The sequence below is a fragment of the Pongo pygmaeus genome, chromosome 18 (assembly GCF_028885625.2).
Source record: "Pongo pygmaeus isolate AG05252 chromosome 18, NHGRI_mPonPyg2-v2.0_pri, whole genome shotgun sequence".
NCBI classification, from domain to species: Eukaryota; Metazoa; Chordata; class Mammalia; order Primates; family Hominidae; genus Pongo; species Pongo pygmaeus.
The window spans coordinates 81,632,406-81,659,982 of record NC_072391.2 but is presented as its reverse complement, the minus strand read 5'-3'; the positions used below and the strand labels follow the sequence as shown (position 1 = coordinate 81,659,982).

The window sequence follows — 27,577 nt, the reverse complement described above, 5'->3', positions numbered from 1 at the left end:
ACAGCTCCGTAATCTAAATGGCACTTAATGTATCCTCTGTTGAAAACAAGATTGCCCACTCTGTTTCCAGAAACTGCAGACTCAGGTATGGCCCCCATCCCTGTAGCCAACCCCAAACACACACTCACTTCTCTCCAAGTGGGCCCATGCCCGCTGCTGATCAGGACATTGCCATGACCCAGAATGGCCCACCTTGAAGCTGAGGCACTCAAAAACTGGAAACAAACTCAGGGTAAATTGTGAGGAAGGTTGATCAACCATGATGCACCTACGCTGTCAGGCAGCCAAAAACATCCCCTGAGTTGCACCAAGCCTCCCGTCTAGGCCCACCCACCAGTTTACAGGAAATACTGGAGATAATAGACACATTGAATGACACCATGGGGACATGATCACTAGACTGTGGGAACTGTGGGACACACAGCCCGGCCTCCCCAGCATGTAAACTACAACAAAAACACAAGAATGGTCCGGGCGCAGTGGCTCACGCCCGTAATCCCAACATTTGGGAGGCCAAGGCAGGCAGATCACCTGAAGTCAGCAGTTTGAGACCAGCCTTGTCAACATGGCGAAAGCCCGTCTCTACTAAAAATATAAGAATTAGCCGGGCTTGGTGGCGGGCACCTGTAATCCCAGCTACTCAGGAGGCTGAGGTAGGAGAATCGCTTGAACTCAGGAGGCAGAGGTTGCAGTGAGCCGAGATCACACCACTGTACTCCAGCCTGGGCAACAAGAGCAAAATTCCATCTCAAAACAAAACAAAACGAAAAACACAAGGATGAAACGTGCAGACGCAGAGAACCATCAGAGACCCCAGCCAAGCGCAGGCTGGGACTTCACTTGAGTCCTGATTTGAATAAACCAGCGTGAAGCCGTGTTTAGGAGCCCACCAAGGGAACCTCAATATTGGCCAATATTTGATTTTCTCTAATTGTTAATATTTTATGATATGCTAATGGTAATTGTGATATTTTAAAGAGTTCTTATCTTTAGCCATATATATGCAGAAATATTTATAGATGAAATGTTAGGAAGCCTGAGATTTGTGTCAAAACAATCTGGGGTAGCAAGGAGTCAAGATTGGCTCCCTTCATTGGCACTGGGTAATAGAGTCATGTGGGCTCATTCCGTTATTCTGTCTATTTCTGCATATGATTGGAATTCTCCAATACAAAATACAAAATTAAATGGTATAAAATTAAAGAGAAAAGAGGTGTTATATGATTTGACCTAAGAAGACATCACTGATATGTCATCAAATTAAAAAAAAAAAACCTTTTGCAGAACAATCGTCATAATATAATCCTAGTTTTGTTTAAAAAAAAAAAGAGGAAGGAAGGAAAGATGAAGGGAGGGGAGGGAAGGAAAGTCACATAAAAGAAATTGGAAACAGTTTCAATTCAACTTTGTGTGTGAGTTTCCCATGGCTGCTTGGTCTCCAGGGCTGTAACAAACAACCAACACAAACTGGGCGGCTTAAAACAACCGAAATTTATTCTCTCAGTTCTGGAAGCTAAAACTCTGAAATCAAGATGCTGGCAGGGCCACGTTCCCGTTGAACTCTGCAGGCAAGATCTTTCCTTCCTCTCCCCGTTTCTGGCGGTGGCTGACAATCTTCCGCGTTCTTGGCATGTGCACGTATCACAGCAGTCTCTGCCTCCGCCAGCACTTGGCTGTATTCCCAAGCGTCTCTGTCTGCTCTTCTTATAAAGACCCCAGTCATTGGGTTAGGGCCCACACAACTCCAGTGTGACCTCATTTTAATCTGACTGCATGGATAAAGACCCTATTTCCAAATAAGGTTGCATTCACAGGTACCAGGGGTTAGGGCTTCAACATGTTTTTGGGAGGACACGCCTTGACCATAACAGCACGTATGTGCGTCCACAGAAGACGGGAGAGATGGCAGTAGCTGCCCCGGGGCTGTGGGGCTGAAGGGTCCGAGGCTGTAGCTTCTTGTAACTTTGTAGACAACAGTCCACTGTGAATCCCAAGTGTTCCTTTTGTAATGAGAGTGGCACATCCTGGTAAAGGTCGGAGAGTGTCCCTAATTCTCCCGCTCCACACACCTGATTTGGGCAGAACCAAACCTTCCCTTCTTCTTTTTTTTTTGAGACTGAGTCTCACTCTGTCACCCAGGCTGGAGTGCAGCAGTGTGATCTCGGCTCACTGCAACCTCCGCCCCCCGGGCTCAAGCCATTCTCCTGCCTCAGCCACCCGAGTAGCTGGGATTACAGGTGCCCACCACCACGCCCGGCTAATTTTTGTATTTTTAGTAGAGACGGGGGTTGGAACATGTTGGCCGGGCTGGTCTCAAACTCCTGACCTCAGGTGATCTGCCCACCTCGGCCTCCCAAAGTACTGGGATTACAGGCATGAGCCACTGCGCCCGGCCCCCTTTTCTTTTGTGTTTCCTTTTTTTAAAGCTTTTTATAGGATGAAATCCACATAACAAAAAATTAACTGTTTCAGAGCATAAAGTTCAGTGCATCTAGTACCTTTGCAATGTTGTGCAAGCACCACGTGGAACTCATCCCCAAACACTTTCACCGCCCGCCAGAGGAAATCCTGTGTCCAGGAAGCAGGCGCTCCCCACGCCCTTTCCAGCCCCCGGAACGACTCATCTGCTTCCACTCTCTGTGGACATCATGGTCCTGCCTACTTCACATCCATCTTCTGTGTCGGTGCCTCCTTTGGAACCCCCAAGATGTTATTTGCCTGCTGCAGACAGACCCACACGGGCGATGGTGAGCGGAGCCTCCCTAGCCCCAAGGAAACGGCCTAGAAGAAAAACGCTTCTGAAAGAAGCTGCACCAAACAAGCGTAGCTCAGGACTGATGTTTAACCTACCAGAGGCTCCCGAGGGGACCACGAAGTGCACATATGGCCCTTGCTGAAAGGTGAGTTGGAGCTGTGAGCTCACTCCAGAGCCAGGGAGCCAGCGGCACCTCCGGACGAACAGCCTCCCTCAGCACAGCCCCGCTGTGACGCCCTCCCGTCCAGCCCTGGGATTCCGTCCATTGCGAACTTGGACTGCGTTAGACCCTAATGATGTTCCCTGTTAGAGGGCTTATGCAGACATGCATTTCTTCAACATATTTGACCAAAGCCTAGCCCGTGCCTCAGTTTCCTCCCCTGGAATGTGGGGGGCTAAGGGTATAACAGCCGGGGTCCACAGGGCTGCCGTGGGATAAAGGAAAGTGAGACTGGGCATGGTGGCTCAGGCCTGTAATCCCAGCAATTTGGGAGACCGAGGTGGGTGGATCATTTGAGGTCAGGAGTTCGAAACTGGCCTGGCCAACATGGTGAAACCCTGTCTCTACTAAAAATACAAAAAAGTTAGCCAAACGTGATAGCACATGCCTGTAGTCCCAGCTACTCGGGAGGCTGAGGCAGGAGAACTGCTTGAACCCAGGAGGCAGAGGTTGAAGTGAGCTGAGATAGCACCACTGTACTCCAGCCTGGGTGACAGAGCTAAACTCCGTCTCAAAAAAAAAAAAAAAAAAAAAAGGAAACAGTGAGAGTGAAGTTTCCAGCACAGTGCGTAGCACCAGGGAGCACTGAGGGCCTTAGGGTGACAGCAGTGACCAGAGGTGGCGACGGCAGGAGTCCTCGTCCTTAGAGGACACCAAGGGGCCCGAAGAGGGCTGCCACATTTAAGAAACAAAAATACAGATGCCAGTTACCTTTGCATTCTAGATAAACACCAGATGATTTTCCAGTATACACACACACACGAGTACCGCGTGGGACATGCGTGCACTAAAATTATTTTTTGAAATTCAACCACGACTGTGTGTCCTGTGTAAATCTGACAACACCAGAGGCATGAACAAGCCGAGAGATGCTCAAAACTCGCGTGGTGGTGCCCTGCTGGGGTGCAGCTAACCACGAAGGAGATGGGTGGGCCCCAGTGCAGATTGCAGGGGATCTAGAAAGGTACCCAGGAATTGTGAGAAAGCGGTTGAGAGAGGTACTGGAGTGAGGGGGGCTTCTGGGCTGAGGGAAGAACAGGCGTGAAGGTGTGAGAAGAAAAAGAAAATGGCTCATGTGGGAATCGCAAATGCCTTAGGTTGTGGAAAGCACTTGGCCCCTGGGGGTTTCAGAGAAAAAGAGGCAGAGAAAGCCCTGGGCCTAGTGAATCCTCCAGCCCCAATCCTTCAAGAATTTCACAATATAGGCCGGGCGCGGTGGCTCATGCCTGTGATCCCAGCACTTTAGGCGGATCACGAGGTAAAGAGATCGAGACCATCCTGGCTAACATGGTGAAACCCCATCTCTACTAAAAATACAAAAATTAGCCGAGCCTGGTGGCGCCCACCTGTAGCCCCAGCTACTCAGGAGGCTGAGGCAGGAGAATCGCTTGAACCCAGGAGGCGGAGGTAGCAGTGAGCCAAGATTGCACCACTGCACTCTAGCCTGGCAACAGAGCGAGACTCCATCTCAAAAAACAAAAACAAAAACAGAAACAAAACAAAACAAAAAAGAATTTCACAATATAGGGCATGTAATTATTGGGATCGATGTCTTTGGAGAGAATCAATGCAAGAGTCACAATCACACGAGAACAAAACAATCGAGTGGGCTTCCTGACAAAGGTGACATTGGAGACACACACCCAAATAAGCCACACTCAGGCAGATGCTTCCTTCTTGCCAAGGCTCCTCTATCCTTCTCTCCCAAGGCACAGATCTGGGTATTCTCTAGTTTTATCTTAGTCCAGGATTCTCAGAGTATGGGCCTCAGGCCAGCATCACCTGGAAATTGTTAGAAATGCAGAAACTCAGGCCCTACCCTGGGCCTACTACCTCAGAAGCCCTAGGGGTGGGCAGACAGTCTGTGTTCCAGCAAGTTCTATAGAGGGCTCTGACTGATGTGTTCAAAAGTTGATACTAGTTTTTCTTTCTTTCTTTCTTTCTTTTTTTTTGAGACAGCGTCTCGCTCTTTCACCCAGGCTGCAGTGCAGTGGCATGATCTCAGCTCACTGCAACCTCTGCCTCCTGGGTTCAAGCCATTCTCCTGCCTCAGTCTCCTGAGTAGCTGGAGTTACAGGCGCCTGCCACCAGGCCCAGCAAATTTTTGTATTTTTAGTAGAGACAGGATTTCACCGCATTGGCCAGGCTGGTCTCCTGACCTCAGGTGATCCGCACACCTCGGCCTCCCAAAGTGCTGGGATGACAGGTGTGAGCCACCGCGCCCACCCGGCCAAAAGTTGCCGCTGGTTCTTATAAAAACACATCTGCTGTGGGCTCGCCCAAGACCAGCAGAGGAGTGAGGCCATCAGCGCTCCACAAGCCCCGAGGTGCTTCTATTTAAAAAAAAAAAAAAAAAATAGGGATGAGATCTCACTATGTCACCCAGGCTGGCTGGCCTTGGACTCCTGGGCTCAAGCAGTCCTCCCACCTCAGCTTCCCAAAGTGCTGGGATTACAGGCATCAGCCACCACACCCAGTCCCCCAGGTGATTCTAATATTCTAAAATGTACCCAGAGCTGCCTGAGACGGGCTGTCTTGGGAGATGCACTCAAGGGCCAACCCAGCAAGGTCCTATTCTTGAGGGGCTGCAACCTTGGAGAAGGGAGAAGACCGTGAGCTTCACTGGTGCCTTTCCATGAATAACTGCCACTCATTCTCTTTTGTTGCTCTATAGTATTCTAAGTATGCTGCTTCATGGCTACACCACAGTTTATTTAAGTACGTGCACGTGGCTGGCATTTTGTGTCCAGTTTGATCTTTTTTTTTTTTTTGAGACGGAGTCTCACTCTGTCGCCCAGGCTGGAGTGCAATGGCGCAATCTTGGCTCACTGCAACCTCTATCTCCCTGGTTCAAGTGATCCTCCTGCCTCAGCCTCCTGAGTGACTGGGATTACAAGCACCTGCCATCATGCCTGGCTAATTTTTGTATTTTTAGTAGAGACGGGGTTTCAGCATGTTGTCCAGGCTGGTCTTGAATTCCTGAGTTTAGCTGATCCACTTGCCTCGGCCTCCCAAAGTGCTGGGATTACAGGCATGAGCCACTGCGCCCGGCCCAGTTTGGGCTTTTATATAGGACACTACTGCGGCCATTCACATGCACACCTTCCAGGACATACGAGTGCCCAGATGTGCTCAGAAGTGGAACTTAGTCTGGGGTTAGCTCAGTCTCGGGTTCTCAGAGCGTGGCATGCTTGTTCAGTGATAGTCATCACTGCCAAACAGTTTTTCCCTCAGATCTGCACCCCCAACCCCACTGCCCACAGATGAGTGGTGACAATCAAGCTGAAGACCATGTGTGAAAATGGGGAAGAACACTGCAAGAGAACTCAGAAGGGCCTGCCTGAATATTTTTTAATGTTAGGGACAAAAAACAAACAAAAAAATCCTAAATGCAGCCAACAGAGTAGAGGAGGCATCACCAGGCCCAGACTCGGCCTAGTCTGGCTGCCCCCACCTACACTGTGTGACCCTCAGCAAGCCCCTTGACTTTTCTGAGTTGCAGTTTCCTCCTCTTTAAAATGGGAATGATGATACCTCGCTCCTAGCATTGATGTGAGGAAGGGCTTCTGAAATTTCAGCCTCAGGTCAAGAGGGGCTTCAGAGATGTTTTCCAGCCCCTGAAGTCCTTTCTAGGTAGTATCTGTGTGCGTCTGTGTGTGCATACGCAGTGGGAGTGTGACACCAGTGAGCAAGGAGCTAGCAACAGGACAAAGTGAGATACTTGGAGCATGAACCTTGCTTAAGGGTGGCCAGTGCATTCGGGCCAAGAGGAGACGGCTAGGCAGAGTGGTGGCCAATGCAGTTGTTGGCAAGGTGAGGAGATGGGTTACATACAGGGAAATTGTGCAGTAAGGAAATATACTAATGGTAATGGTAGCCGGTGTTCTTACTGTTGGTGAAAAGAGTTAAAAATATACAAAGAGCTGGCACAACCCCTGTGGTATTTGTTGGACTGGAAGAGATGGAGATATAGAGAGAGACAGATATAAAACTAAATATAGATCTTGCAGCATATGCACACTTACACCCCCTCCACTGAGAGGGCCCAGGAGCCATGGCACCCAGTAACAATGAACACATACTACCAGATCTTGCTTTCTAAATATAATTCTTCTGGTAAAAAGAGCCAAGGATCCTGGGAGAAATGGCTTTTTCCAGGGCCAAGGTACAGAAAGTACAAAATGAAGCTGAAGTTTCTCATTATGCCAGAAAGGGAAGTGCTCAAAGGATAATGTAAAAAATGTCAAGAGGACATGGCAGCCACCTTGAAGGGGTTCCCATTGGCCAAATTAAGGCAATCAAGCATCAAAATAAATATTGATAGTAACAAATCATAACATATTTAATCAACCAGGACTCTGATATGGCCTGGCTCTGTGACCCCACCCAAATCTCATTTTGAATTGTAATGTGAAGTGTAATCCCCGCATGTTGGGGAAGGGACCTCATGGGAGGTGATTAGATGGTGGGAGTGGTTCCCCCATGCTCATGATAGTGAGTGAGTTCTCACAAGATCTGAGGGTTTCATATGGGGCTTCCCCCTTTGCTCAGCATTCATTCTCTCTCCTGCCGCTCTGTGAAGAGGTGCCTTCCGACATGACTGTAAGTTTCCTGAGGCCTCTCCAGACATGTGGGACTGTGAGTCAATGAAACTTCTTTTCTTTATACTCAGTCTCAGATATTTCTTCATAGCAGCATGACAGTGGACTAATACAGAGTCCTTGCGTTCCTACTGATATCAATGAATAAATGACCAAGTTAACAGGGAGAAGAGAAAGCTCTTCCTTATAGAAGACCATAAATGAGGGAGAATGATGATGATGGTGATATGGTTTGGATCTGTGTTCACCCCCAAATCTCATGTCCAATTGTATTCTCTAATGTTGGAGGTGGGCCTGGGGGGAGGTGACTGCATCATGGGGGCATATATCTCATGAATGGTTTAGCACTATCCCCTTAGTACTGTCCTCACGATTGTGAGTTCTCATGAGATCTGGTCATTTAAAAGCATGGAACACCTTCCGCTGCTCTCTCTCTTGCTCCTGTTCCCACCATGTAAGACACTTCACTCCTCCTTTACCTTCCACCATGATTGGAAACTTCCTGAGGTCTTCCCAGAAGAAGCCACTGTGCTTCCTGTACAGCCTGCAGAACCGTGAGCCCATCAAACCTCTTTTCCCTATAAATCACACAGTCTTAGGTATTTCTTCTTTTTATGTGTGTGTTTTTTGAGACAGAGTTTTACTCTGTCACCTAGGCTGGAGTGCAGTGCTACAATCTTAGCTCACTGCAACCTCCGCCTCCTGGGTTCAAACTATACTCCTGCCTCAGCCTCCCAGGTAGCTGGGATTACAGGCATGCATCACCAAGCCCAGCTAATTTTGTATTTTTAGTAGAGACAAGGTTTCACCATGTTGGCCAGGCTGCTCTCGAACTTCTGACCTCAAGTGATCCACCCACCTTGGCCTTCCAAAGTGCTGGGATTACAGGCATGAGCCACCATGCCCGGCTTCAGGTATTTCTTTATAGCAGTGTGAGAAGGGACTAATGTAGGTGGAATTAGAAAATCACCATTCAGCAAACATTGTGATAGTAATCCATTCAGCCAAGCATTGTCCATGCATGCCGAACTTAATGAGTGAAAATAAAACAAGAATCAGATACTGACACAGTCTCAACGTGTCTCTGTAAAATACTTAATCATTACAAGGGAGAAAATAATAGCTTTAATTAAGGGAAACCTGGCAGACGTTGTCTTAACCAAGGGGCAAAAGTTACCCCCACCAGTAACGAGACAAACAGCTGGATGGGCCTCCCAATACGATGTACTAAGGAGGACACAGTATCGTGCCACAAGGCTTTCTCCAGAAGTACGTAACCTGAGCCAAATCCCAAGGAAACATTAGACAAACTCAAATCAAGGGACATCCTATGATGTCCCCGAGCCTGGAATCTGAGCCCGGAATCTCTAAAAAGGTCGAGAATACAAAAGACAAGGAAAATCCACAGGAGTATTCCACACAGAAGGAGACCAGGGGGATGTGGCAACTAAGAGCCACATCCTTTCCCTGTTACTGGGACAACGCTGATTGGAACTTGTGGACTGGATGGTCATGTTGCATAGATGTTCATTTCCTGATTTTTGGACTCTGTTGTGATTAATGAAGACTGTCACTTAAAGAAAATAGGCTGGGCACAGTGGCTGACACCTGTAATCCCAGCACTTTGGGAGGCTGAGGTGGGAGGATTGCTTGAGCTCAGGAGTTTGAGACCAGCCTGGGCAACAGGGTGAAACCCAGTCTCTACAAAAATACAAAAATTAGCTGGGCATGGTGGCACATGCCTGTAGTCCCAGCTACTGGGGAGGCTGAGGTTGGAGGACCGCTTGAGCCTGAGAGTTGGAGGCTGCAGTGAGCCGAGATTGCACTACTGCTCTCAGCCGGGTGCCAAGAGTAAGATGCTGTCTCAAAAAAAAAAAACAAAACAAAAAAAAAAGCAAAAAAAATCAACACCCCACCCCCAACACACACACACACACACACACACAGACACACAGAGCATCATGTCTGCAATTTATGCCTAAATGGGGGCGGTGAGGCTGAGGACAACGCAGCCATTGTCGAAATATACTAACGATGCTGAGAGACCCTGGAGGAAGGATGTGCTAAAGTGTTTGTGCTAAAGTGTTTGTGCTATCATCTTCCTACAACTTTCCTGTCCATTTGAAATTATTTCTAGACAATAAGTGAAGAAATGATTCCAGAATAATGGTATGGCTGGGAAGAAACAGGTTCATTCCTATATTCAGGTTCAACCTGCACTGGCTGAGCACGTACTACGGACCAGACATGGCTGCTTATCATCACGCGCACCTTCGCTCCTCTATCTGACCAAAATTCAAGTTGGCAGGTGTTGTGCCCATTTTGTTGGATGGGCAAACCAAGGCCCTGGATTTGAGAGCTTTGCCCAAGGTCACGGCAGGTGAGTGTGGAGTGAGGGTTTGATGCAGGTTTTCCTGGCAGCCCACCTCTCTGCCTCTAGACACAGCTGGGCCTCCTTGGCACTGATTCACACTCAGTTTTGGGACAGTGAGGCTGGTTCCTAGTGGACCTGCTTGTGGCCTGAGCAGCAGAAAGCAGTAGGCCACTGAGCTGTGCCCAAGATGACAAGGACAGTGGCTCCCAGGAACCCCCTAGCTTTGCTCCAGGGCAGGCCCAGCGCTAGATCCCAGCATGTCCCTGGGAGAGGAGGCACACCTCTGTCTCCAGCTGTAGACTCTTGCCTGTCTCTCCTAAGGCTGCTTTTGCCTGGATGGTCCAGGGAGAGGGGCAGCTCTTCCTCCTGGCTTGGCCATTTCTTTCTTTACTTTTTTTTTTGAGATGGAGTCTTGCTCTGTCGCCCAGGCTGGAATGCAGTGAAAACATCTCAGCTCACTGCAACCTCCGCCTCCTGGGTTCAAGCGATTCTGGTGCCTCAGCCTCCCAAGTAGCTGGGACTACAGGCGCCCACCACCATGCCTGGCTAAATGTTTCACATTTTTAGTAGAGACAGGGTTTCGCCATGTTGGCCAGGCTGGTCTCAAACTTTTGACCTCAAGTGATCCTCTCGCCTTAGCCTCCCAAAGTGCTGGGATTACAGGTGTGAGCCACCACATCTGGCCATGGCTGGGCCATTTCTATGGTCAGCCTTTGAGCCCTGGCTGCAATGGTGTTGAGCTGAACAGATCAGCCTCCATGCCAGGAGGAACCTGGCTGCCCATCCTGTCCCAGGACTGACCCTGAGAGACGGCAAAAGGCAGGGGATTGGGAGGCATGAGTCAAGTCAATCCAACTGTTCTTAAAAGGGGTTGGGGAGGTTTCTGTGAAGAATGTATTTGAAGCTCAACAATGATAGACTGGATAGAGAAAATGTAGCACATGTACACCATGGAATACTATGCAGCCATAAAAAAGGATGAGTTCATGTCCTTTACAGGGACATGGATGAAGCTGGAAACCATCATTCTCAGCAAACTAACACAGGAACAGAAAACCAAACACCGCATGTTCTCACTCATAAGTGGGAGCTGAACAATGAGAACACATGGACGCAGGGAGAGGAACATCACACAACGGGGCCTGTCGGGGTGTGGGGCTAGGGGAGGGATAGCATTAGGAGAAATAACTAACGTAGATGACGGGTTGATTGGTGCAGCAAACCACCATGGCACGTGTATACCTATGTAACAAACCTGTACGTTCTGTACATGTATCCCAGAACTTTAAGAAAAAAAGAATGCATTTGAAGCGGAGGTATTCCTAACACTGACAAGGAGTCCAGGGGGCTCGAGCTTAGAATTCAGGCCGCCCTGGGTCCATTCCATGAAGAGCTGTGCGACCCTGGGCAAGTTACTTCATTTTCTAAGCCTCAGATTTCTACAGGGATTTTTGTAAGGATTCAGAACAATGTGGTATAGCCATATATGTTCATTATAACATTGTTCTAAAAATCAAAAAAGGAAACCAACTAACTGTCGGCAGGAAACGGGTTAAATACGAATGCCTACACCGCCATTGAAGATGTGTTGACCCACATGCACTGCAGGAATATGGGAGCATGGAGTGGGCAGAATCGTGTGCCAAGCATGAATCAATGAGGGAAAAGACACTTATGTAGTTGTATAATTTTTTTTAAATATTTTTTCTTTTTTTCAAGACAGAGTCTTGCTCTGTCGTCCAGGCTGGAGTGCAGTGGCATGATCTTGGCTCACTGCAACCTCCGCTTCCCAGGTTCAAGCAATTCTCCTGCCTCAGCCTCCTGAGTAGCTGGGATTACAGGCGCATGTCACCACACGCGGCTAATTTTTGTATTTTTAGTAGAGATGAGGTTTCACTGTCAGGCCTCTGAGCCCAAGCCAAGCCATCGCATCCCCTGTGACTTGCACATATACATCCAGATGGCCTGAAGTAACTGAAGATCCACAAAAGAAGTAAAAATAGCCTTAACTGATGACATTCCACCATTGTGATTTGTTTCTGCCCCGCCCTAACTGATCAATGTACGTTGTAATCTCCCCCACCCTTAAGAAGGTACTTTGTAAGATCCACCCCTGCCCGCAAAACACTGCTCTTAACTTCACCGCCTATCCCAAAACCTGTAAGAACTAATGATAATCCACCACCCTTTGCTGACTCTCTTTTCGGACTCAGCCCGCCTGCACCCAGGTGAAATAAACACCCATGTTGCTCACACAAAGCCTGTTTGGTGGTCTCTTCACACGGACGCGCATGAAATTCACTACGCTGGCCGGGCTGATCTCAAACTCCTGATCTCATCATCCACCCGCCTCGGCCTCTCAAAGTGCTGGGATTACAGGCGTGAGCCACCACGCCCAGCCTGTAGTTGTATAATAATAATTACGTATAATTAAATAATTATTGCTAATAAAAATCACCATGATCAGGTGCTACCCTACGTGCTTGATACGTATTAAATGACTCCATTCCACAATAGACCCCCTGATGTATGTACACTTAGTTACTACCCCATTGTACAGAAGAACAAACAGAGGCAGGGAAAAATTAAGTTTGCCCGAGGTCTCACAGCTGGCAAGTGGCAGAACTAGAATTTGCATCCAGGCAGCCTGGGCTGTAGACTTCTGTGCTCTTAACCACAATCCTGCAGCCTCTCTAGACGTGCACATAAAAGGGGCCAAGAACTCCCAAGCAAACAGTGACCTGAATACCGCAAACTGATCAGAAACAAACAGGACCTTCCTCCCTCCGCCTCCCCCAACCCCAAGTCAAGGGGAAAATAGGATCCATAAAGTAGGGGAGTGAAGGAGGAATTTTAAATTGTGCCAATTTTTATTTATGGTTTATGAGAAAAAATTAAGACAAGTTTAGACAGGAAAAGAAGGAAGGAAAAAGGGAAAGAAGAAAAAAAAACCATACAATTCCCGGTTCACACAAGATAGTAGATAAACAGCAACTACTATTAGCAGAGTTCAATAATAAGTGAAGGCAAAACTGTCACTCAAATTTCAATATGCTGATATCTGGGGGAGGGGGTAGAAGGAGGAGAAGGCCTGGTGAGATAGGTGTTGCTGAAGGAGACTGGCTATTTATAGACTTTCCCTGGGGAACAGGCACCTCCCAGATCACAGGGAAGGGAGGCCAGCTTATCTTTCCTGAAATCTCCTGCAGGTCAGGCTGTAGGCTCCAGGGTGCGCCAAATGTGGCTGATATAAAAAATAAAAATAATAAATGCAGGAGCACGTGTAGCCCAAATGCAAGGCTTAGTTCTCTGAGTTCTTACCACCTCCTCCAGGAAGTCTTCCCAGATGGCACTGGACTTTAACAGTAGCATTCCCACCCATCCCCCACACCCAGGCCATGCCTACCTTCTTTCTTACATGCTCTGCTTTCCTTCCTGGGGTTTATCTCAGTGTGTAATTATGTACTCACTGGAGGAATTATTTGACAGACATCTTCTTTCCCCACCAGAACATGAGCCCCACCCAGTAGGATCAGCGCTTTGCTCACTCTTTTTTCTCTAGTATCTGCAAGAGGGCCTGGCAAACAGGAGGATGGATCTGAGACACGCAGAGAAGCTAATCATCCAGAGCAGCAGTGCTCAAACTCCAGGGAGCCTCAGAACCCCCCGGCGGGCTTGCTGAGTCTCAGATTGCTGGGACCCAGCCCAGAGTTTCTGATTCTGTAGTTCCAGGGTGGAACCTGAGATTCTGCATTTCTGGCAAGCTCCCAGGTGATGCTCACGCTGTTGGTCCCCAGCCCACACTTGGAGGACGTGATCAAAAGAATCAGCCAGGCACAGTGGCTCACGCCTGTAATCCCCACACTTTGGGAGACCGCGGTGGACAGATCTCTTGTGCCCAGGAGTTCAAGACCAGCCTGGGCAACTTAGCAAAACCCCATCTGTTCAAAAATTAGGCAGGCATGGTTGTGTGCTTGTATTCCCAGCTATTCGGGAGGTGGGAGGATCACTTCAGCCCAGGAAGATTGAGACTGCAGTGAGCCATGATTGCGCCACTGCACTCCAGCCTGGATGGCAGAGTAAGACCCTATCAGGAAAGGAAAGGAGAGGAAAGGAGAGGAAAGGAGAGGGAAGGAGGGGAGGGGAGGGGAGGGAAAGGGAGGGGAGGGGAGGGGAGGGGAGGGGAGGGGGAGGGGAGGGGAGGGGAGGGGAGGGGAAGGGAGGGGAAGAGAGGGGAATGGATGCTGGGCTTAATTCCTGGGTGATGGGATGATCTGTGCAGTAGACCGCCATGGCACATGTTTACCTATGTAACAAACCTGCACATCCTGCATGTGTACCCTACACCCTGAAACTTAAAAGTTGAAAAAAAAAACAGTAGGTGAGGGCCAGAGGAGTGCCTGGAGTAGAGGCTGAAAAAGAGAACCCCAAACAGCAAGAGCTCACTGGTGTCTCCAGCCAGGGACCTCGCGACGGTGAGCCCACCAGGGCTGGCTCCACGTTCATGGCTTCGTGTGTCCACGGCAGCCTGCACTTTGCTCAATCTCTGCTGCCCCCTTTTTGGGATTCGTAGTCATTTTTCAAGGAGGGGGCCATTTTGCACTGAGCCTGACAATCACGTAGGCGGTCCTGCCCCCACCACTGAGCGCTTTCTATGGACACAGTGCCTAGCACATGACCCAAGGACAAAGCAAGACAGGGCTGGATTCTTAAAAACAAGATCATCTTGTGAACAAGGCATTGTGCAGAGAGTTTTAAACATCTTCCCTCACTTACTCTTTTTTGATTACTAACATTCACTGAGGGAGGCGTAGTGAGGGGAACTTTGTAGATTGCTTAGATCTGTTACCCAACACAGCTTCCAGAAAAAGCCAGGGGGAGGAGGAACCTAGCAGTCAGAAGGGAAATCCAATGCTGCCCTCCATTCTTGCACCCAACACCTCCACTTTCACACCAGGACACATGAACGTGGAGAGATCACACCTGCCTAAATCCACGTGGCTGGCGACAGATGGGCCCTGTCTGCCCTACACCAATGGCTCCTGGTTAAGAGTGGCCACTCAGGCCAACACTCCTTCCCCTACACCCAGAGCCCCCAGATTCGGTCCAGCTGGAGAGACAAAGACAGAGAGGGTCCTGAGAAGTGCATGGGGGTGAAATAAGCAGTTCTAGTTAGCCTGGGAGTCGGTGTCTGTGGTTTGGCTTAGGAAAGTGAGGTGCAGTGCCTGCCTGTCATCTCTGCCCCCTGGGTCTCTGGAATCACAGATCTTGGGCGCTTCTCTTCCCTGTCTCTGTTTGCACTTGAGTTTCAAGTTGGGCCAAACAACACATCCTCTGCTGAGCTCTCTTCTCTCCAACAGGACACAGGGAGGTCTTAGGGAACGTCATAGGAATATGACCCAGCTAGGGGGCACCATGCCTGCATCTCCTGAGGACTTGGGGCAGACAGCAGAGGTGATAAGCATTTCCAGAGGGGCTGCAGCCTCAAGACACAATTACACATTTTCTCCTGGTGGCCCATAGCTCCTCAAAGAAAAAAATACCTTTCAAGTCAATTTCTACACAGAACATGGTGTTGGACTAAGTTGTCCAACCCCCCTACCATTCCCAGGCTGAAGCCCTAAACCCCCCATCCCATATCCTCAGAAAGTGACTGTATTTGGAGATGGGGCCTTTAAAGAGGTCATTATAGCTAAATGGTGTCATTGGTGGGGCCTTAATCCAATACGACTGGTGTCCACGTAAAAGGAGGATATTAGGACGCACACATGCACAGAGGACAACCGTATGAAGACACGGGCAAGGCGGCCATGTGCAAACCAAGCAGAGAGGCCTCCGGAGGAACCAACCCTGCTGGCACCTTGCTCTTGGAGTTCTGGCCTCCAGAACTGAGACAATGAATGAGGTGTGAGGAAGTGGAGTCTCTAGCAAGGGCAGCTGGCTGGACACCTTTGGGATTCACATTCATTGACAACAAAGATGCCTCTCCGGCCCACTCCACCTTCCAGGCAGGGAGAGGGAAGACAGGTGATCTGGACTGAAAGCTCCCACCAGCTCCCGCTTACCACATGACTTCCACTACTTGCTAAGACTTAGCACATGACTTCCACTACTACTAGGACTTAGCACACAACTTCCGCTACTAAGACTTAGCACACGGCTTCCACTACTCGCTGAGACTTAGCACACGGCTTCCACTACTCTCTGAGACTTAGCACACGGCTTCCACTACTTGCTGAGACTTAGCACATGGCTTCCACTACTTGCTGAGACTTAGCACACAGCTTCCACTATTCACTCAGTCTTAGCACACGAGTTCCACTACTAAGTCTCCCGTGTTCTTATCACCATCATGTGAGATGCCTTAGAGACCAGAGGTGCTGGGATTATTAGCCTCTGAAGTGTCCACAGATCCAGGCTAACCCCACGACAACTCAGAAGAATCGCTGACAGTCCACAGGGGAGGTATCAATTGGATGTTTCCTCTCCGACAAGAACCCTTCAGCAGGGCTAGCCTCATGGGCATGAGGCCAGCACAGTTGCACAGAGATCCCCATGCAGGACAGGTATTGGGCTTGAGGCTTCATGCTCCACAGCTGCCATCTTGAAATGCATAATCATTGGATCTGAATGTGTATGTGGAAATTTAGCCCCATGGGACGATGTATGCCCGGGGCTTGGCATCTCCCCCCCTCCACCCAGCGGCCATGACTGCCCTCCCCAATGGGGGATGCCTGGCAGGGTCTACACAGGGGTGTCCAATCTTTTGGCTTCCCTGGGCCACATGTGAAGAATTGTCTTGGGCCACACATAAAATACACTAACGCTAATGATAGCTGATGAGCTAAAAAAAAAAAAAAAAAAAAATTGCCCAAAAATCTCATAATGTGTTAAGAAAGTTGATGAATTTGTGTTGGGCTGCATTCAAAGCTATCTTGGGCTGCGGGTTGAACACGCTTGGTCTACACTCACCCGGTAGTAATCCCTTGTGTGATGGAGACCAATAATCTACAGCAAGTGGAACTCACCAGGACAGTTGAGGGAGAAATCATAGAAGACAGAAGCAAGTGTCTTCCTGCTACTGGCAGTCTGCCCCATGAATTCTGTAGCCAGTCCTGCCCTCATGGCAACCTCATCGCCTCACCTGCCTTCCTTGAACCAGAGACCTTTCCTCCCTGTCCTTGTTCATTCCACACTCCCCTGTGGAAGTCTCAAATGTGCTCACCCAAACTACTTATCTCTGTGTTGGGAAGCCCCAGGGGGTTGCGGGAGCCCCCAAATGGCCATGTACAGACCCCCGTCCCATCCACCTCTTTCTCCCACTGGCGCCCGAAGCGCTGGGCTGGCACCGCTCATACACCGCCACCCCTGGGGATCTGGATTCTTAGCTAATAATGCTGTTTACAGTACCACTCCCACCCAGCTACGCCCACCCAGCTACGCCCACCGAGCCCAGAAAGGCAACACAGACCTAAAAACCCACAATCCTTTCTCTCCCCTTCTTTTGTTCAAACTTCCTCTTTATTTTTCACATCTCCTTTTTTTCTGGCTACAAAATTAAACCATATTTGTGGCTGGAAATTTGGAAAATGCACAAGATTACAAAGAAGAAAATTTGTCATCCCAAGATAAAAATACTGCTCAAAATGATCTTTTTCCAGATTTTATTCTCTGCACATTGTAAAAGTTTGTTTTCTTCCAAAAGAAATTACGACCACCTGTTTCCACTGAATGAGGCATCATGCGGGGCAAAGATGGCAAAAGAATCGTGGAATCCATGTGGGTGAGCGGACAGCCGTCTAGTCCTTCTGTTTTTCTGTATGTTTGACATTTTTCTTTCTTTTGTTTTTTTTTTTTTTTGAGACAGATTCTTGCTGTCACCCAGGCTGGAGTGCACGGACATGATCTTGTCTCACTATAACATCTGCCTCCCCGATTCAAGTGATTCTTCTGCCTCAGCCTCCCAAGTAGATGGGATCACAGGCACGTGCCACTACGCCGGGCCAATTTTGTATTTTTAGTAGAGACGAGGTTTCACCATGTTGGTCAGGCTGGTCTCGAACTCCTGACCTCAAGTGATCTACCCACCTGGGCCTCCCAAAGTGCTGGGATTACAGGCATGAGCCACTGCGCCAGGCTGTGTTTGATGTTTTTCATGTTAAAAACATTAGATAGAATCATAGCCGTCCACTGTGTCATTACATATGCTTCTACAGCAACTGTTTCAGTGTCTGTGAGAATTCTGCTATCTAGATATCCCAGAATATGTGTAAACAAACCTCTACTCATGGGCATTTTTTAATATTTTGAATATCTCATTTCTTGTTTTAAAGTATTTGTTTTCATCATACCTGATACGAGACAAGTCCTTTTTACCAGGTGTCTATATTAACCCTCAAACAACCATCCAAATACCATCCTTCTCAACATCTGACTTGGACAGGTTCATCTAAATACTCTATGTGATTTTTGAAGTCCCTGAATAAGCTTTCTGCTAATTCCCTTTCTCTCCTTTTTGATAGATTATTAGGTGGGGTGGGAATAAAACCCAAACTCTTGGGTCTTTCATAACTTGTATTTCTTTGTCCCTGAAAGAGAAATAGCAGCTGAATGTCAACCCTTGAAGATATAGCAGCTGCCTGTGTTCTCATCCAGATGGCCTCTGCTTTAGGAGAAATACCAAATCTACAAACAACTTGTGTGCATACAAATGAAAAACAAAGGACCCCCTATCAGCTCCCAGTCCCCACCCCTAATATGATGGCCACCAAGCAGCAACCATTTAACACACTGGAAGTTCCTTCTAGTTTCCTCTCCCTAGGAGTTTGGGACTCTAGGATTCTTTATGATTATTTAAAAAAAAAGCTTGTGACATTAGGATTGGGGGCAGGGTTTCCGGGATGCCATCTTCAGACGTATTCTCAAGAGCCTTCAAGTTTTCTGAGAACTTATTAACCTTGAATGTATGTCTCAATGACTGTCTGATCAACACAGACCCTCCAGGGTGGGGGGCAACTTACAACTAAGGACTGTGACATAACACCAGTGTGCATATTTGCATCCATGACAATGATCACAGCACACACTGTAGTGTCCCAGTGAAGGCTGACACACACTGAAAGCTTCAATGGCTCAGAGAGAAAGGTTAGCAGGAGAATTGAGTCATCACACAGCGCACAATTGTGGAATCAGTGAGAAAACTCTAAGATACCTAAATATTGAGAAGTGTAGTCACGGTGCAAGCAGGTGCCTTACATGAATCCAGTCTTTGTACATAGCAGCTGGCACAGTCAATGAGCACTAAGCGTAGTAGTAAATACAAATAGATACCAAATGAAGAAATATTCTTTCAACAACGCCCAACACTAACATTATCTTCAAGTGAACGAGCCAGTTCTACGGTTATCAGATGACAGCCTTAAAATTGGCATTCGCAGGCTGCTTGCTGGCAGTTGGACTTGAGTTTCAGTCTGATTATCCTAAACTAGCAAACAAAGTCCTGACAAATGTAAATGTCATTTTGTACATACACACGTTAGCAGACATTCTTAGCATCAGTATTTTCAAAATCAAAAGTTCAAAAGAGTTTAAAGAACAGAACTCATGATGAATGAAAACACTAACAAAACTAGATAAGTAATGAGCAGATGACATGTCAGGTGTGGTTCTAGGGTTTTTTTTTTTTAACGTGAATGACGTCATTTAAGGAAATATTTCTTTCTACTATTCCAATGGGCAGCCTTTAAGGCAGTCCCCAGCCATCATTCCTTCCCAGTACCCATGGCCAGTGGAACCCCTTCCCTTTGAGTGTAGACTGGACCTAGACTTGCATCAAATGAATAGAATATGGCAGAGGTTATGAGATCTCATTTCCGAGATGTGATTCAAAAAAGGCTTTGGTTTCCAGTCTCTTTTTTTGTTTTTTTGAGATGGAGTCTCGCTCTGTCACCCAGGCTGGAGTGTAGTGGCGCAATCTTGGCTCACTGCAACCTCCACCTCCCACATTCAAGCGATTCTTCTGCCTCAGCCTTCTGAGTAGCTGGGGTTACAGGCACCTACCACCACACCCAGCTAATTTTTTGTATTTTTAGTAGAGATGGGGTTTCGCCATGTTGGCCAGGCTGGTCTCGAACTCTTGACCTCAGGTGATCCGCCTGCCTCGGCCTCCCAAAGTGCTGGGATTATAGGCATGAGCCACCGTGCCCAGCCTGATTGAGTTTTAATAGAACATCACCAGTATATCAAAATAAGTTTGTTCTATTTGTACTTTATAATTTTATTATAAATTTGACTTGATTTTTTTTTTTTTTTTTTTTTTTGAGAGGGAGTCTTTCTCTGTCTTCCAGGCTGGAGTGCAGTGTCGTGATCTTGGCTCACTGCAACCTCCGCCTCCTGGGTTCAGAGGATTTTCCTTAGCTCCCCCAGTAGCTGGGATTACAGGTGCCTGCCACCACACCTGGCTAATTTTTGTATTTTTAGTAGAGAGGGGTTTCACCATATTGGCCAGGTTGGTCTTGAATTCCTGAACTCAAGCGATCTGCCCACCTCAGCCTCCCAAAGTGCTGGGAAAACAGGCGTGAGTCACTGCGACCAGCCTAAATTGAACTTGATTCTATAGTTGAGTTATAAGCAAACAGTTATGTTTATTACAAGTTTTATGCTTATACTTACTTGAAGTCACTTTTGTACAAATCATTTAAGACAACACTGGCCAGGTGTGGTGGCTCACACCTGTAATCCCAGCACTTTGGGAGGCTGAGGCGGGCGGATCATGAGGTCAGGAGTTTGAGACCAGCCTGGCCAAGATGGTGAAACCCCGTCTCTACTAAAAATACAAAAATTAGCTGGGCGTGGTGGCGGGTGCCTGTAATCCCAGCTACTCGGGAAGCTGAGGCAGGAGAATCTGGGAGGGGGAGGTTGCAGTGAGCCAAGATCGTGCCACTGCACTCCAGCCTGGGTGACAGGGTGAGACTCCGTCTCAAAAAAAACCAAAAACAAACACAAAACAAAACAAAACGCTGTGGGGTTGCAGTACATTTAAGAGGATGCCCACGTGTTGCTAAATTCTGAGAAACACTAATGATTTGTGAGTTTCGGCAAGCCTTGGGTTAAGGTTGTGTGTGCATGAGCTTCAGAATTCCCACGCATATACTCTTTTCCGGTAACCGAGTGTAATCTCTTAAAAACACAAATCTGACTGTGCCTGTTTTATCACAGTTCTAATGTTTGGCCCATCTGGGAATAAATGAGTGACTGTCATGTCCTGACTTAAAACCCTTCAACGATCCCCCACTGCTCCCGGGATAAAGCCCACACTCTGACAAGGCTCCGTATGACCCTCCTCTGCAGCCTCGTCCTACCAACCCCAACGCCTCTACCTCTTTTGTCTAGAACTTGCTGTCAACCCCCGCCCTTCACCCAGCTCACTCTTTGCCACTCCTATTCATCTTAAACATCACGCCTTTCCCCCAGCTCTGACACATCGGCATTAAACAGTGAACCGTGACCTGTTGTTGGGTGCCTGTCTCTGCCTCCCGGATGGGATACCTGAGGGCAGGAAGCTGCGCATCCTTATCAGCCCCAACTCCAGCAGGTAGCACTCACTTGACACACAGAGGGAGCCCCCTCCGTGAATCTAGGTTGAATGGATGGGTGGCCACTACATGCGTCTGTTGGGATCCAAGCCTCACCCTGGAGAGCCCAGAAGGATGAATCTGCTCACCAGCCAGGAAGGCAGTGGGCTGGGGGCTATACCTGCCTCAGTTAAGAGATGGGAGCCCTGAGGGTCAGAGACAGCTTCCCCCAGAGTCGGCGCGGAGTCACCTGGGAAGCAGGAATTTCTGGTCCAATCTCTTCCTTACCTTAATGTTCAGGTCAGCAGTGAGAAGCTTTTTCTAGTAACTAAATTAAGGAGGCCTCTCAAAGCCTTTTTTGTTGTTTTGTTTTGAGACAGTGTCTCCCTCTGTTGCCCAGGCTGGAGCACAGTGGCATGATCACAGCTCACTGCAGCCTTGACCTCCCAGGTGCAAGCAATCCTCCTGCTTCAGCTTGGTGAGTAGCTAGGACCACAGGTGCACACCACCACGCCTAATTTTTAAAATTTTTTGCAGAGATGGCACCTGGCTATGTTGCCCAGGCTGATCTTGAACTCTGGGGTTCAAGCGACCCTCCTGCCTCAGTCTCCCAAAGTGTGGGGATTACAGGCATGTGCCACTGCGCCCGGCTCAAACACCTTTCTTTCCATTCCTGGAAATGCTGAAATCCAGTCTCCAGTGCTTCTAACATGGGGTCGTCTCCAGTTCCCCTCTCAACCACCAATCCTCTGTCTGGTCCTCTACTCTTTGATTCTCCAGTGCACCTAAGACCACTGGATCTCAAATAAAGCATCTCCTGGTTTCTCAGCTGACCATTGGCCTCCTTTATGAACTTTGTTTTGTACACATCTGTATCCTCAGTGCCTGGCAAAACTGGCTGTCAGGAAATGCTCACTGAGCAAACGAACGTGGCCCCACTAGGAGCCTCACATCCTCGTTGATCACATGACGAGAGTAAAACTTACCTTGGAGGTAAGAGGCCCAAGAGAAGACACAGCAGGTTCTCAGTAACAATCACTATTAGAACTGGGGTAACTGGTCAAAGTGGCTGGGGGAGGGGAGGGCTTAGAGGCCTCCTACAGGCATCCTGGATGTGGCATATAATTAGTGCTCATAAAAAACGGTTCTATTGAGGAGTGAAAATGGAACCCCTAAATAAACTAGTATGAAATAACGCAAAAAAAAAAAAAAAAAAAAGACAATTCCAACTATTGTAGAAGTGATCACCTCAACACACATTGCCTCCTTTCCAAACCCTGGGAGAAAGGAGTTCCAACGAGAGGACATGAGTGTGACAGCAAAGGAGGTGTTCAGGTCTCAGCCAACTTGGCAGGAAGTGAGTGCCTCGCCCAGCCTCCCGGCCTCCCCACCTCCCTCCCTCCTCACACTTCCCATCGATCTTCATTGTCATTTCCTGGGTTTGCACAAGGCTGCCTCTGGAGACAGCATGCCTTCTTTCTCAGCTGGCCTTTGGTGCCAGTGCTGGTATCACCCGCCTCCTGGCTCTGCACACTGCCCATGATCACGCACCCAGGGCCTCAGGACGCTGCTGAGAGCACCCCAGTCCACAGTCAGGTGGGAGAGCACACTGACAGACCGGCTGAACACCTGTCAGACCTTTGAGAACTCTTCTGCAAAGCTTTGGAGGGATGAGTCCACCTGGCACAGAGATCAAACTCTCCCCAGCATCTCCCTTGAGGTTACATCATCCATGCACCTGCATTCCTGGACATCCTATGAAACCTGATGGTAACCAACTACACATCAGGAGTGTTTGAAAAATACCTGGCCTGATGCAAAAATCGAAAAATGGAAAGGAAAAAACAGGAATGGCAACGTAGGAAAGGCAACCTGTGATGGCAAATGAACTTCAAACTACTTTAGCAGAACGTATCACACAAGCAGAGAAATGGATCACAGCAAATTAATTGAACTCTATATCCTATCAATATTAACATGTCACTTCAGAAAAATCGAGATTGTTCAAAAACTGCTAGTTACGTGGTCCTGTGGCCTACCACCCTAACACCAGAATTCTTACATCAACAGGGATGTATAAAACACTATTTTTAAAAAGCACAAAACACTATTTTTAAAAAAGCATGAATACTTAATCTCACAAACAAAATGTTTTGGCCATTAGTATTCTTTGGGAGAAAAAAATAAAATTAAGTCAAATATTTTTTCAGCTAATTTTTATTTTTAATTAAAAGGTAAGTTTACCTTTGAAGTTTCCTTTCACTGGTCAAAAGACCATCGCCAATTCATATTTCTCATTAGCAACCCAGGGGACTCGTTCAGAAATGTTATTTTTGAATGACTGCTTAAGCGTAAATGAAAAAAAAAAAAAAAAAGTGCAACGACCCTCTGGCATGCAGAGAAACGCTTCTGCAGAAATTCAGTGCCTCCCTGACCTTAAAACATGCAAGGAGTTCTGTTTGCGAAGCCAAAAAGAAGGGTGTTGGGTCACCCTCAAGCCTGGCTTCACCCCTGGCTTCCAAGAATCCAAGGAACAGGAGGGGCTTTATTTGACAGCTTTGCCACTTTGTTCCCTCACGAACCGCCCTGCCCTGGCACCCTGCTGCTTTATCCCAGAGGGTCGGTTGCAAAGCAGGCATACAGCTCTGAGTGGCTTTCTAAAAGTGCCTGACTGTAGCAAGTGAGGCTGGGAGGTCCCTCAGCTCCAACTTTGCTTTCTATTATTGCTACAACATTTCAGCAATCTTTTGTTTTTTGCAACCCTCTAATTTTATTTTCCAATTTAAGTTTTAAAAATCCATAAAGCAGCCCAAGTCTGGAGACCCAGAATTTTAATTCTTTGGAGTCAGAGAAACCTAGGTTAAGTTCCCAGCCAGGTCACTTCCTAGCTCCGTGCCCCTTAGGGAATATACTTAACCACTCTCGGCCTCAGTTTCTCATCCGCAAAATGGGTTCACGTGAGGGTTCCATGCTGAGCTCCCCGCGCCAGAGCGCAGATGAGAGCGTGGTTGCTGTGAGGACGGCTTCTTTCCAGAGCCAGGGGAGGACGGCGAGTTCGCGGATCGCAGCGCGAACGCGGGGTCTCGGGTCGGGGACGGTTACGACGGAGGGGATGGGGGGTCGGGTCGCACGCCCGGCGCGGGGTCGCCCGGACTCACCAAGGCTTCCTCCTCGTCCTTCTCCAGCGCCTGGTACTGGCGGCCCCCGCCCGAGAAGCCGAGTTTCCTCAGGAACTTGGAGACGCGTCCCTCGACCATGGTGAGCGGGCGCAGGCGCTGCCTGCGTCCCTCGGTCCCCGGCGAGGCCCGGGGTGGCTGCGCGCGCCCAAGCCTCCTGGGCCAGACCCGGTTACCAGGTAGCTGTCTACCTGCCCGCGGCAGGTGTGGCCCCGCCTCCGGGGCGGGGCTGCGCACAGGGAGGTGCCGGCTCACCCGGCCCCGCCCCGCGAGCTCGCCTGGGACCCCAGGGCCCCTGGGGACAGCGCCGGCTGGCCATGGAAGGCCCAGGGAGCGGCTGCGTCGCCTCAGGACTTGGGCTGTTTCCCAAACTTGCAGATCCTAAGAATCACCTGGAGTGGGGGAGGTGGAGGAGCAAATGCTGGTTTAAAATCCGGATTCCCACACCCCTCCCTGCCCAGTCACTGGGTTTGGAGCCGCCGGGAGCTGGGTTTTTAAGGAGCCCCAGGTGATCCTCTTGAGGAACCCAGGGTGGGCCGCTCTAAGGCGCCGGGAGCGAGGTGGCTGGAGCTGACTAAGACTCACACCTGCGACTGTGCACTCTGGATGGGTCACGTGGCCTTTCTGAGCCTCGGCGACCTAGCCTGTCTTTGAGCGGGGAGCAGCAGAAGGCTAAGACCCCCACTCCAGGGCCCTGGGAGTGAGTCCAGGAACAGGAGCCACTGAGAGCCCTGCTGCCTTTGGCGCTTGCATGATCTCGGATGGTCAGGGCCCCTGCCCTCGACTGCAGGATGAGCGCCGCTGTTGCTCATCCTGGGACCTGAGCAGGTTTCTTACATTTTTTGCGCCTTGGTTTATTGCTCTGCAGAATGGCCACCACGTAGCGCCTCCTTCACAGTGACATTGAGAGGCCCCAGCGGACAGTGCTGTACAGGAAGGTCTGGAGCAGGGCTTGGCGTAGAGAACATGCTGGTGTCCCCATGACACCATCCTCCTCCTCATCATCATCAGAAGGTGCTGGGCTCAAATGGCTCCCAAAGTATGTGAGTCCATACGCAGTGTAGACAGTTGCCAGCCGCCAAGTGGGTGCTTTGAAGTGCCAGGGCTTTCTTTGGCTTCAGGTAGGACTAGATCCGTAACTAGACCCACCACTTAGCAGAGGGGGAGCTCTGGGGAAGGCCGTGCCACCCGCCTTTCCACTGGCTTCCTCATCTCTACGGGGAAGTTACTTACCGGCTACAGGAGGTGGCCTCTGCATTTGTCCATGAAATTCAGCCACCCCTTTTGAGCAAATATTTGCCACCTACCTCAATTGCTCCCGAGGGTTGACTCCAGCCCACGAAAACCTGCAGGGCAGTTCCAGTGCCCCTTCTTGTATCTCCTGCATCTTCCTCTTTTCAGGAAATAAAGGCTACGGTATCAGCCTGCCCCCACTCCCCAGTTTCAACAAAGGTGCAGGAATAATGGTAACAGCAAACCTCTGATGTGAGTGAGTCCAGATTTGAATCCCAGGAATGTTCCTTTCAGACCTTGGGCAACTTTCTTCACCTCTCTCCACCTCAGTTTACTCATCCATGAAATGGAGATGTCACTACCTACCTTTATGAGTCAGGGTCCCAGTAGGAAACAGTAATTTGAGGAGAGTTTGAGAAACAGACTTTTTACAAAGGTGTGGGTATGATGTAGAGAAACCAGATGCGCTTGTGCCATTAACGAAGACTAGCAAAGAGTGAGAAGTGGCTTTATTCCCACCCAAGGCCTGAAGGGCCAGATGAGAGAGGAGTTACCTGGAGGGGGGAGCTCTGGGGGGGCTGATAACTTCTGCAGAGGGCAACTGCTTAGATCAAAAGCCAGAGAGCAACAGAGCCAAGGATGCAGCCTCCTGGGCAGAGAATCCAAAGAAGGGTGGAGAGTGGTGTAGAGGAAGCTGGGCAAGGTGGCTCACACCTGTAATCCCAGCACTTTGAGAAGCCAAGGTGGGCGGATCACCTGAGGTCAGGAGTTCAAGTCCAGCCTGGCCAACATGGGGAAACCCTGTCACTAGTAAAAATACAAAAATTAGCCAGGTGTGCTGGCGTGCACCTGTAATCCCAGCTACTTGGGAGGCTGAGGCAGGAGAATCACTTGAATCCGGAAGGTGGAGGTTGCAGTGAGCCAAGATTGTGCCACTGCAGTCCAGCCTGGGCAGTAGAACAAGACTTCATGTCAAAGAAAAAAAAAGAGTGTTGTAGAGGAACAAGGAGGAGACAAGGAGACATCCCGCAGCCCACCTCAGCATCCTGTGGTTCAGGCTGAGTGAATGCTTGCACAGGTAGAGTACCCAGTAGTATGACGTAGTAGTACTCGACATTGCAGGCTCTCAGGCACTTCTATATTATTAATATAAAAGAACATATGGGAACTTGGCTCAGTTATTTCTCAGGTCCTTCCCAACCGGCATTCTGTGATTTTAAGATGATGTTGGATCCAGGGAAGAAGAATGCCTTGTTGGCATCTTCATGTTTTTCCAAGCTGTTAACCAGATGTAATCTCTCCAGGCAGATCAGCATCCCCGGAGCAGAGGATTTGAAAGCCCAGCCTTTCAGATCCTATCACCATGGCTTCCGCTCCAGCCCAGAGATGTCAAGGCTGGAATTCCTGGGCTAGGTTGGAAAATGCCCAGGGCATTCCAGAAGGAAACTCTAGGTGGTGGATATATATATGTACATTTTAGAGACAAGATCTCACTCTGTAGTCCAGGCTGGAGGGCAGTGGCGCGATCATAGTTCACTGTAGGCTTGAACTCCTGGGTTCAAGCAATCCTCCCTCCTGAGTAGCTGGGACTACAGGTGCACAGAACCACACCCAGCTAATTTTTTAATTTTTATTTTTATGTAGA

At 48.9% G+C, this 27,577-nt stretch overlaps 1 protein-coding gene across 3 annotated transcripts in view; it reads right to left on the bottom strand.

Moving 5' to 3' along the window:
• Positions 1–24,864, bottom strand: part of ATP2C2 (ATPase secretory pathway Ca2+ transporting 2) — a 94,714-nt gene extending 69,850 nt beyond the window's left edge. For all 3 annotated transcript variants that reach the window (XM_054452667.2, XM_054452665.2, XM_054452666.2), the window contains exon 1: positions 24,682–24,864. In XM_054452667.2, coding sequence (XP_054308642.2) covers positions 24,682–24,780 — 99 coding nt within the window. In that variant the 5' untranslated portion in view covers positions 24,781–24,864. The remainder of the gene's footprint in view (positions 1–24,681) is intronic.
• Positions 24,865–27,577: the final 2,713 nt, after the last annotated feature.